The following is a 12,391-nucleotide window of genomic DNA, read 5'->3' on the forward strand; positions in this document are numbered from 1 at the left end:
GCAAAAAAAGCTCTGTGTTGTTACACAGGTATAAACCCAGCCATCAACAACAAATCATATAAGCAAGGATTATTTTCTTGAAATCAAAATCTTAGAAATGAAAATAATGCTAGACACAATCTGTATTCAGAAAAAGTTCAATAAGAAAATTAGGTTTTAAGAGAGAATCAAGACTTAGAACAGTCTAAAGAAAAAATAAATATTAAAAATTACACATGCAGCAAACATACTGGTCCTTCCTTAAGAGAAGCAAGTACTTCATCCCACAGTTTCTGGTTCATACAGTCTTCTCTAATCAGCCATTGCTGCTCTTGGGTCAGCTGGAAAGCCTCTCCTTTCCCTCCATCTCCCGTCCTCATGGCTTTGGGTGTATTCATAGGTTCCTCTATACCTGCTTAAGATTATGACCATCATATGCAGTAACAACAGAGCATTAGTTCGAACTAATAAAAGGGGAAGATGAAACTGTTTCTAGAAGGCTAAAATGTGATCTATGCTCATAAAATGTGGCAATCAAATCCCTACTCCAACCCATACCGTTCATCATTGGTTTGGACTGCAGCACACACTTGCACAGAAGACTGTCCATTTTTCTACAGAGTTTAAGAGAAAAAAGCCCATAATAGTAGTAAATAGGATAAGATGCCTACACTACTACTTAATTACAGAGCACACGCTTATCAGTTTACATTAGTATTCCAAACAACTTCACACTTTCGCCAAGTTCTCACGCTACTGGCTTAATAACATGACAGACTCTGCTGACGAATGCTAAAATAGTAGCAAGAAATACCATCATCAATTGTCCTTTTCTGGTTTCCATTACTCTGGCTGGTTGGCTCCTGTTTCACTGTCTGCTTTTTAACTTTATCCTTCTTCTCCTTACTAGCCATGGCTTCCAAATAACCTTCTGGATACTAAAGTAAAATATAAAAGGGCAAGAAGAAAAAAAGAAAAGAAAAAGCATAGATTTAAAACAACACCCACTGAAATACAGGCAACAACACTAATTTCTAAAGGACTTTAAAACCCTGTGACTAACTACTGAAGTAACCACAAAATAATTTTAAAGCCCTGCATGATGTGGAACACATTTAAATTAGTATCTATTATTAAGAAAGTGTATTCAAGTCAAAGAGTCGAATCTAGACTTCATCACATTAAAAGCAACCCAATAGCCATATCTATTTCCTTACAACTATATAAATCAGTTAGGCAAAGTTGATATACTGTAAGATATACCATGCCTTGCTGAGAAAGAAACAGTATATTAATTCTTTTCATCCACCGGTCCTCATGGGTCAGTTTATTTCTGTGCCTGGAATACACTATCTACACAAACTCCTCTCATGGAGAGAAAAATACATAAAAAAGGAAAGGTTTTTTGATTTTTCAGACAAACTCAACTGTAACAATAGCTGTTTGTAGAAATCCTTTCCAGCCTAAGGATCACAAAACTGGTTTCAAACTCTTAATTTTCCAATCCGTACATGCAAACCAATTTACTGCTAAGGCAGAGATCAATCACCGTTCTTTCTGCCATGTCACTATTACAGGATTCTCTCAGTTTGCAGATAACGTGTAGCGCTTTTTGGCATTAAATCCTGCCGCACTGAAGTACAGGAAAAAAACATGGGGGTTTGATTTAGCTGATTTTTATTTCTGGAATGCGTCTGTTGGAACTGAGGATAAACACAACTCTGTGAGTCCTGATTCCAAACCTGTACACTCAGACCCAGTTTCTTTGACCGCTCAATTCCTTCTGAAGTCCAAGGTGCAGGCTCAACATCATCTCTCCTCAGAAGATAGCGCCAAACTAAAAATCCACATTTTCCAATTTCTGGCCAATATTTCACCACCTAAAGCATAATATAAAATTACTGCCATGTTTTTATCACAAGCCAAACACATTCATATAGTCATGCTTTAATTGTTGAAGGAGAAATGAGAAGAGTAAGCTATAAATTACTATTATACAGCAACTCTTCCCTCAGGTGCAAAATTTTTGTATTTCTGATAAATACAGTGCTCTTAAAAGGCACATACCTTTATTTCAGATGCTGAGAAGTCATTGCATGCAGAAAAAGCTGGGAAACAGTTGGAAGGAGTGAGAAAATAATTTGATTTCTAGGGATGAATGTGACTCAGTAAGCACATACAAAGTAGCTTACATATTTAACTTTTTATCTCCTATTATGGATTGCATTCTATTATCACTGCTCTGAATAATTTCGTTTGTGTTCTCTGCAGAACAAGTTAGGGCTAAAAAGCTATCATGGAGAAAAAATAATTCTTTATTTTAAGTAATAATGAAGAATTTGCAATGTAACACAAACGAGACTTTTAAAAATATCTGAAGAAAAAAGTTACATTGCACTTGGTAGAAATCAGAATACCTTGTAAATGCCATCATATCTGTTGCCTTCCTCAGGGGCATATTTGCTGATCCGCCGTCCTTTTGAGCTGCGCACTACTCTGACTGGCTTACCAGCTCTCCAGTTCTTAGACTCTGCTCCATTTTTATCATCCAGTGGGGCATCGCAGTTAAGGGCCAATGCCCTAGAAAGAGATTTCAAATCTTCATAAACTAGATTGCTTACGTTAGTTCTGCAGGTGTTATAGGATATACAGAAGAGTTCTATGATGCTTGATAAAGCATAATTAGACAAGGGAAATAGGTATGACACGATTACATTAGTTCTCAAAAATCTGTTGATTGAAGCAATGAGATCCTTGCTACCACGTATGGTAAGAAAAAAAAACGGGAACACGAAATACTTTGGTGTCAAGGTTCCAGATGAAAACTCTGATATTGTTAAATAACACAAAGCAATCCTTTTAGATTCAGTATTCATCATTTTCAAAAATAACCCCTTCCCAGATAGCATCGAGGGAATTAAAAAAAAAAAATTACAACACAAGGCAAATTTTACCTATAGCTTTTTTTCCATTAACTGCAGATTTTAAGTTTTTTTTAAGCGTTTGCACAAAAGTAATGAATATGATGAACATTACAGAGAAAAAATACATAATATCCATCCAAAAAAATCCAAGTAACTGAAATCTCTCGCACAATACAGAAATTGCCTCAGAATAGAAGTTAAATGATAGCAGTTGACGCAAGGACTCAACCCCTGTATTCACTAACTACATGAAGACACTATTTTAGAAACCTGGAGCAAGACAGTATGAATACCTGCTAGGTCAAGGTGCCATAATAAACAGTATTTCCACTACCAGAGCCTCATTTGGCCAGGGATTGAAAACCCTTCAGAATCAGACTCAAACTACGTATCTCAGAGGAAATATTATGGTGTATAAACAGCTGTGGCATGAGCATAAAATACACATTGTACAGAACAGAAAGAGCCACACATACAGTGCTGACTTTTGAAAATATTTCTTCCATGAAAACAAAACCTAAGAAAGGAAAAATATATGGACGAGCAAAAACCAATTCTGATTCAACTACATGGAATCATCATAACCTTCAGCAAAGTGCTTGAAAACTTGTATCCAAATCAGTAACTGAGAGCAGCACCTTCTTATACTCCACGTGCACCAATGCCTGCAAAGATAGAAGGCAAGCTTTGCTGGTGGATTTCTTGTTTGCTAAGAGACAAGAAATGCTAAGACTCAGGATTCCAGCTTTTCATTCTGTTTCCCAGAGCAAGTTTGCTCTATTCACTCAATATACTTGTAAACCTATTGCTCAAACCTGCTTCCACCTTCTTGTTCACATCACATCCTCTCTCTCCCCCGTCCCTTCCTTTCTCAGCATCCAAGTGAGGCTCTTCCTCTCTTTCCTCTAAATACCACCAAAAAGCTTGAAAGAGTCCCTCAAAACTCTGCTCGACAGCAGCACATCATATCTAAACACAGATCTGGCAGTTGAAAGGTCTCAGTCAATCTCAGCACCCCACAAGTGTTAAGTGGTCAGTTGCATAACAGAGATAATGCTCGTTAAAATAGAAGTGGATGAACACTTCATCCAGGCAGGCTTTTAGAGGACGCAAAAATATTGTAAGTAAACATCTAATCCCTATTTTGGACATATATTTTCTTTTCCAAGCAGCTGTTTTTGGTAAAGCAACACCCTAATTCCTTGCTTTTCATAGAAAGCTATGATGGAAGAAAGGGCTAGCAAAGTAGGAAAGATCACTTTTAACATAGGAAAAAGAACATGCTTTCTTCCCACCTAAATTTGATAATTGATTTAACTATTGAAGAAGAAACTTAAAAAGAAGCACCCAAAAGAGAAAAATCTTCCACCCAAGAGTTTCGACAAACTTCCAATTAAATTAACAAAGTCCTCTGAAGCAAATTGTAGGACAATTTCAACCATAGACATGATCACAACCTGCACCTGCAACACAACAAGGTATTTCATTGAGGTGCAAGTGTTTCTTTAAATCAACAAAAGATAACACTCAATAAAATGCCTCTTAGCAGCAAGGGGCACCACCGATTACCAAAGCAGCACGTACAGGAGTGAATGAATACAGAAAAATACTAGTTTTAAATTAAAACACTACAACCCAGCTTGTTTCCTGGAATACTTTTTAATTTTGTCTTCAAAACTTACCTATTCATGTGTGTTAATGTCTGATCAAATGAATGCTCCCCAATCCTTTTATTGCCAGAAAGATCTCTCCCTCCACTCCCAGTGTAAGTGAATTCATCCCCTCGATCCTGTGCAAGAAGATTATCCTTTGTTTTAACACTTCAAAGTAAAGTAACATAATTTAAAAAGAAACAACAAACCAACAAACAAACAATGCAATTTTATTTGTTCTGTTTACTCAGTCAGAGAAAAACTATATTCCAAGGCATGGAAGGCTGTGTATTTCACTTCAGTGTCACTGTCGTTTTACAGTAGCTGTGCCAGCACAAAGCTACTGGTCTGGAAGTCACATATTCATCAGAAAATCCTTATTAAAAAACTGCCTGCCTTAAAAAGTAGACTTTCCCATCTTTTAAAAAGACATTTTAAAAAAAAATCTTACAAAAGGAACACATTCTAGCAAGTGGTTACTTGCTCTAGAGCTTTCATTCAGTTTACAAGAATATCATGTTCGTAAAATACATAATAAACACCTTTGAGGGATCACTTCAGCTTGTGCAAGGACTAAGTGCCAATAAGTACAAACAGCTCTGTCTTACATACAAGGCACATGTTTTAAATGCAATAATAATCACAGCTCTTCTGAACTAGTACAAGCTTAAACTCATTTAGATTTGCATTTTGTAAGCCGATACAATTCCGTAGTATATTTCCTACATAAAATTCTCTTTAAATTGATGAAGGTGGATAAAATCTTTTACTATGAACTGTAAAACCAGTCAAAATCTACATACACAGAAGTAAAGCCAGTATTACTATTTTATTTGGGAAATATCTCATAGAAATTCATATTACTCCTGGAAAGTTGAAGTATTTCTAGAAATACATATATTTTACAAATATATTCAATAAGATCTCTCTTTGGTGATGCAAATTTTGTAGAAAGCGTGATGCAATACTAGAAGATAAATACTAAATATTAAAATAATGCTTATATGAATTTTTATAGCAAAAATCTTTACACACTTGTACCCAATAGTAAAATTTAGTCAATTTCTTACCACTATTAAAAGTCTGATATTATTAAGGATCCATTGCAAGACTGTTACAGATATTTCATAACTGACAACAGCAGAAAAAGAGAAAGTTAGGAAGAGAAATGGTGGTTGAACAAGGCCACAGACTAGTTATAGGTATTACGTTTGTTTTATTCTGTGTAGGGAAAACCTAACAAATTCAGCTGCAATTTTTCTCGTTCAACATTTATCTAGATACAAGCAACTGCTATGAAGTTAAAAAAAATACTCAAATTCTAACAAAGACATGTATAAACTCTGCTATACCCTTCTTAAAACAGTCGACTTACTCTGCTTAATTAATCTCAAAAAAAATAACAAATTAAATGGTGTTGTATGAGGACAATATATGAAACAACTCCAAAAGAATGGAAGACCAACAAGACAAGAACTATTTACTAAGAAAGGTCATCAAATTAATTGTCTAAAATAAGATATCATAGAATTGAGCTATGTTTAATTTTTCAGTGATCATCAAAGCAAACTAAATGCCCAGATCATACAAAGATGATTGTGAGAATATGAATAGGGTTGGATTTGCTTGATGAATCTGGCCCATTCAAACCAGTTCCATTTTAACATTGAATAAGAAGCTTTTACCAAGTTCAGAAAACCAGAAAGATGTATCTTGGAAAGGGATGAATACAGAATGATTTAGGGTTCATAACAAGGAAGAAACTGAACACATGTTCATGGTGTGGCAAAGTGGGAAAAACTGCTAAGACTTTTTTCATGTACAAGCAGAAATAAACTGAAACTGGAAGGTGATTCCCCCCTCTTTTTAGAACATAATGTAGAGACAAATATTGAAATAACATATATATAACAATGTAAAAAATAGAGGGAAGACGCAAACACTACAAACACAAGCAAAATGGAGACAATTATTACAAGACAAGAGAGGTTCTTGACAACCTTTTTTTTTATCAGCAACTAAACTAGGCAGAACAATCCTCACGAGAAGAAAATACTGAACAGACTTTTTTTTGGCATAACTGACAAACATAAATCAAGGACAAATCACTATAGACTCAACCCAAAAAATCCTCAAGTGAGAAGGCAAAAATGCTACAGTGTTCATAATTACTTGCTGGAACACACTTCAACAGAAAATGAGTTAAGTGTAAAAGGTCTAAGAACATCAAACTCTCAATGTGCTCAGAGAAGGACTGAGTGGTTCTCTGTGTGCTACTCTTTAACCAGAGGCCATCAGAAGACATTGTGCTTACAGGGACAGCATGGGTATAAGGCCTATGCATACATGCTCACCTCTGGAACAGATTCTGCGCTTGTTAAATTACATTTCCTTCTCTTTAATTATCCAGGTGTTCTGTGAATCAATAGCCAAAACTATATGGATTTTGGGGAAACTGGAAATCCAGGGAAAGAAAAATGGAGGAGAAATGGAACAATTATGAAGTATAACCGTTACAGATCAAATAACAAGATGGAGGCATCTTTTAACACCCCCCAGCATAAGGAAGGCTCGTTTCCACTCTACTTCTCAGAAGAACTACACTCACTTATTTCACATAGATACATTAAAAAAAAAAAAAAAAAGAAGGGAACAAAGACACACATTTCCTAGAATCAGAAGAAAATGCCAGAGATCTTGCCATACAGGGCACTCATCTGGACAGGATGAAGACATTTGAAGCCCTGATATGAGAGCAATTCCTAAACAAGGAGAGGAAGGAAGCTCAGGAGAATACATAAGTGCTCGTACAGAAAATCTAGAATGGCAAGAATAAGTGATGCAGAAAGTCCTTAGAGAAAAGAAAATGTGGATATGAATACAGCCCATGACACATAGAAGTGAAATGGGGATACTGGTAGTCTGGAGACCTAATGGGAGACCTACAGACGCTACTTCCATCATGGTGATGGTATTTTTAGTTTGGAAGTGGAGTATGCCAGGAATATCCACACAGCTTATTATTTGGGATCTTTTGATGAGTAATGACTCACTAAGACAATTTCTCAACAGCTTTGAGTTCTATCTAGAGACAATGCAGGATCTTCCTACTACACATAACAATGTTTAACTGATAGCTTTTATGTGGCAGGTAAAGATGGAAAGATACTTTTTCTCTCAAGAGGACCAGAAAATAGAGCTTACGATACTGATACTGCTGTAAATTCTGTATTCGACCATCAAAGAAAACATTTGGCAAAAGGAATGATTGATGTATATTCTTAAGAAACAAAACAACTGTCAAAAAGGCTATTGAACAGCCACAGCTTTTCCCTTCTCTTCCTTCTTCCTACCTTCTCCTCATTTTCTTACCTTAAAATATGTAACTGTCATTTCTCTTCTGCTTTCCACAGCTTAATTCAACTTCCTTGCACCAAAACTTTATTTCAACAGCTGAGTAAAACCTTTGTTATTCTCTTAATGTCTTCTGTATGTCTCCTTTCCTTACATTGTCTCCATGAAGTTATTTCTTAACTGTCCTGTTTGTAAATTTTGATCATGTTATAGAGCAAACTAACTTCAGCCACAGTAACATTGACCCAGTATCTTATATTGAGTAGAAGATAAACCTGAAGGTCTAGTACTATAACCCAGTCAGCCTCAGACATAACGAAATGTCAGTTGTATTAAAGCATTCTCCACTATTTCACTGTTGTTACATGATCAGTTTTAAGTCCAACAAACAGATAACACAGAATGGACAAAGTAAGATTTTGAATTCTACCTAAGCATTTAACCACATTTCTGCAGGTTTCTTTTGTGCAGCAGCTGACAGGAACATTAACTACTTCAAGTTACTGGAGCATCAGTTATCTCAAGCTGTCTCTCAATTATTTTTTCTTTCCATTAACGCCTCTAGTATTTTTCTCAGATTCCAAAGTTTGGTCCCAACATATACATAAAAATAGCTTTTATCAGCTAGTAAAATACACTATTATGAACACAATCTTCAGTCTGAACAACAACAAAAAGTCTTACTAGCTTTTTTGATAAAAGAAACCACAAAATTTCATCAGTTCATAAACCCCTTAATTCATCAGCTTCACCTCAGTGAAACGTGATTAATAAAAGCTAAGATTTTGATTAATATGACAAAGCAAAATAAAAATAACATTAAAACTTTTAAAATGAAGTCATTAAATCAAAGACAAATATTAACTATCAGACAATTACATTTGAAAGGATTTTCTTTCTCTAATAGTAGGGATACCTGAAACTGAATCATGTCATCATTCATCTCCATTAAAGTCTCACAAGTCTGTATTCACGTAAGTGCTGACAGAATTGGTCTATCTGCCCAATTGTCTGATTTATTTTTTGATAATTTCTTGTTTTAGTGCTGCATAAAAGGTGCCGATTAAAAAGGAAGGGCTCAGTTACATACTTCATTTATAAATCAATAAAAAAACGCTTGTATTAAGTGCAGAGCTTGCATATATCATAATCGCTGTTTCTGAGTCTTCCCTGCAACCATGCTTGACAGCAAGAAAGTGCGAGTATTGTGGCATATTCCACCACGATTTAAACATTTAACCCTTTAGTGTGAGCCAACCTGGATCTCTGAAAAAGAAGACAGAGCTTCAAAGCAGGCAACAGTCCAAGGTGGCTAAAAGGTGATGGAAGTAGGCCAACATTTTGAAAAATAGCTCCCAAATGAAAGTGGTAGACAACTACTGTATGTGCACTACTTTGAGTTTTCTCTTATTCCTTTCAGGGTTTGGGGCCAAAATTATGCATTTCTAGACCTCTGAATTAAACATTATCATGTAAACAATTCAGGCTACCCAATCTTCTGGTCTGTTAAAAATCAGTTCTGACTTGAAACCAGGTTCACTAAAGATACAATACACAGAAAGTCTTTTCAGGTCAAAGACCCTCTTCTGTAGTGGGAGATTACTTAGGAGATACAACAGCTTTCTGAGACAACACGTTTTAATTATAATTATCTTTGACGATCTGTTGGACATTGCTGATTGACTGTTCTTCTGAGGGAACAAATTCCTGCAACCTGTATGAGTAATTTCATTAGCCTAATATAATCATAGTTAAAGCAAGGAAAATCTTGCCCATCTAAAAGACACGCGCTTACTTTGACATTCATTTGCCTCCGCACATATAATCAGAATTTGTTGCTTCCATCCCTCTTTTATTTCCTGTATTTAAATAAATGGTCATATGATAAGAACTAATTTGTAGAAGTATGCATCTGAAATATCTATGAAGTCCAGCAAGAAATTAATGGTTTGACACAGCAAAGATTAGTATAATTACGCTAATCCTTCAGAATTTCACTAAGGGAATAGACTGATGATACTCCATGTATTGCACTAATGTGATTAACATCTCTTGAAAAATGTATGAACTTCAGAAAAAAATTATCTCAGTGTGTTAGGCAATCACAAACGGAAACCAAGGCCTATGTCCTTGACCTAAGGCACTACTCCAAACAGCATGTTTCCTGGAAAGCATGGGGAAAAAAAAGTTAAATGGCACATTGATAAGCACTGTCAACATTAATTTCTACTTTTTAATCTGCTTTATCATTGTGTCAATGAGTTCCTCAGTGCTTTAGGAACAACCAGATGTGCAAAGTCCTGCAAATTAACTTTGGAAAAGCCGAGATAGGAGTGGTATGGACACACATACCACACCCCATTATGAAAGACGCTGGCAAATAGGCAGGCAAGACTGCATCGACAGATATAGTACTAGCAGTAAAGAAACAGAAAGCATCTTTGTAACAACATAAGGCTTTTCAGAACATATAGTTAATTCTGAATATAATGCAGGTACAGGGGAGACAATGAAATTCATAAAATAATGCAAGAAAGGTATTTTTTAGTATTAATTAGCACTTTGTATGGACTGAAAGCTAACAATATGGAATAACAGAAAAAATGGAGAGGAGACTGTTGCAGAATAGGAGCTGTCCTGCAAATCTGAAACACTGGGAAGAAATCAGTATTAAAGCTACTGCCCTACGAATGTCAATTATGTCCTTTGTATTGGAGACTACTAGAGTGGACAAATAACACATCTGAGTGGAAAGGAAGATATTTGGTAGCTGTTGTACCGTGAGATACTATATATATGTGTATGTATATATATATATTTTTTTTTTTTTTTCCACATTACATTGGAGCTCCAAGCAGGTCCCAAAGCAGTGGGGCTTTTGAAAACAACAAGTTTCAGGTTTTCAGCTACATACTCAAAACAGGTGACTCTCAGTAGAAAGACCCTCAGCTTAATGGCTGTAACGGACTTGCTATGTTGGATTCTCAGTTCTATAAAACAGGTGGGACAATCTAAAAGAAACTGCTCCCTTGATAACATAGCATGGAATTACAATTCAGAAAATCTACACAGGATACTAAATCTTTTCTGTAGCAGGGATCACACTGCATTCAGGGTTCAGGTATACCCAGCAAGCTGGGTGATGAAGCAGGAGGTCAATACGTACACATCTAGATAAAGGGTTAGTCATCGTGGTCTTTGGATATAAGACACTGACTCAGACATGAGGCTCCTATTGCCACTTGATCTGCATTTAAAGCCATTTAAGGATGCAATTCACTACAGTACTGGCACTGGACCTTTGGCACTGGTGGAAGTGATCAAGTTATTTCACTGTGCAATGCACACTAGACAGAGATTCTGAAATGCTATATCCTCATCACAGGGCTCAGGCAAATCTAGTGAGCTATTATAATTACTACTTCGTTGCAATTTGACTGTTTCAAACAACATTTGTACTGACACCTTGGAACTCATTACCCAAACACAAGATTAAAGCGGACACAGAACATTTAAAATGGACAGCAAGTCATTTCATGATGTGGTTTGTGAATGCTATGTTCCAGGCACTGAATGGGTTTGATATAAAATAATCAACAAACCTAAGCAACAAGTATATTTGCCTGGGGTCCCTTTTGAGTCTTTACAGATGCTATTCTCTTCTGCTTTCAGAGTCTTTTATAAGAGAATGTGAGCAGTCACAGCAGATACTATTCTCCAAGAGATTCTGAATCTCAGTTCAGAAATTTCCAGTATGATCATCCATGCAAAAGCACTTGAAGAAGAAACAATATGTCTTCAGATTAAACTAAGTACACCATACAATTAATTTACAGTCTTTTCTGCGCTACCTCAACCTAGCAGAAACATGGATCTTGACATTTTGAAAATAAAGAGCAGTTCTAACCCTGATACATAAAAACAACAACACAAAAGAGAGGGCAATTTTTCAAAAACAAGAGTGAAATTTCTTCAGCTACTTGATTTGATTAATAGACAAGTCAAAATACTTTTATCATGAACACTGTGATTGCCTAATCCTTGTTAAAGTCCAATATCTAGTTTTTAAATATTAAGTGTATTCTGAAATAATTATTAGATTTTAAATTCCTAAAAGTTTTTTGAGCTAATGTTCCTGTTATGGTGACTGTCAAGAACAAGACCAAGAGATCAGCAATATTAATTCATTCAAGACTATAAAGCTAACTATAAAGCTAACTATTGTAATACTGTGTCTTAAATGCATAAGCTATGTAACTTGCCACTAAAATTCGAGAGAGAGAATTATGTGCCAACATTTTATATGCATGTAATTAAGGATGAGGTCAGGCTTCATGTGCAAAACAATTTCACTCAATGCTCATTTTGTAAACTATGACTGTATCCCTTCTCAATCTTGAGAGCAGATCCTTTACTAACGGAACTTGTAATTACAGAGCACTCCAATGCATCCCAAGCATCTCAACTTGAGCACAGTTCCAG

General features: G+C 35.8%; 1 protein-coding gene across 3 annotated transcripts in view; it reads right to left on the reverse strand.

The window, feature by feature from the left end:
- UHRF2 (ubiquitin like with PHD and ring finger domains 2) overlaps positions 1 to 12,391 on the reverse strand; it is a 91,474-nt gene that overhangs the window by 4,430 nt on the left and 74,653 nt on the right. For 2 of the 3 annotated variants that reach the window (XM_071802543.1, XM_065861007.2), the window contains 5 exons: positions 4,586 to 4,692; positions 2,397 to 2,559; positions 1,722 to 1,859; positions 794 to 917; positions 231 to 394 (listed from right to left, as the gene is read on the reverse strand). In XM_071802543.1, coding sequence (XP_071658644.1) covers positions 231 to 394; positions 794 to 917; positions 1,722 to 1,859; positions 2,397 to 2,559; positions 4,586 to 4,692 — 696 coding nt within the window. The remainder of the gene's footprint in view (positions 1 to 230; positions 395 to 793; positions 918 to 1,721; positions 1,860 to 2,396; positions 2,560 to 4,585; positions 4,693 to 12,391) is intronic. The other variant, XM_065861008.2, reaches the window with a different exon arrangement.

Source organism: Patagioenas fasciata, chromosome Z (assembly GCF_037038585.1).
Source record: "Patagioenas fasciata isolate bPatFas1 chromosome Z, bPatFas1.hap1, whole genome shotgun sequence".
NCBI classification, from domain to species: domain Eukaryota; kingdom Metazoa; phylum Chordata; class Aves; order Columbiformes; family Columbidae; genus Patagioenas; species Patagioenas fasciata.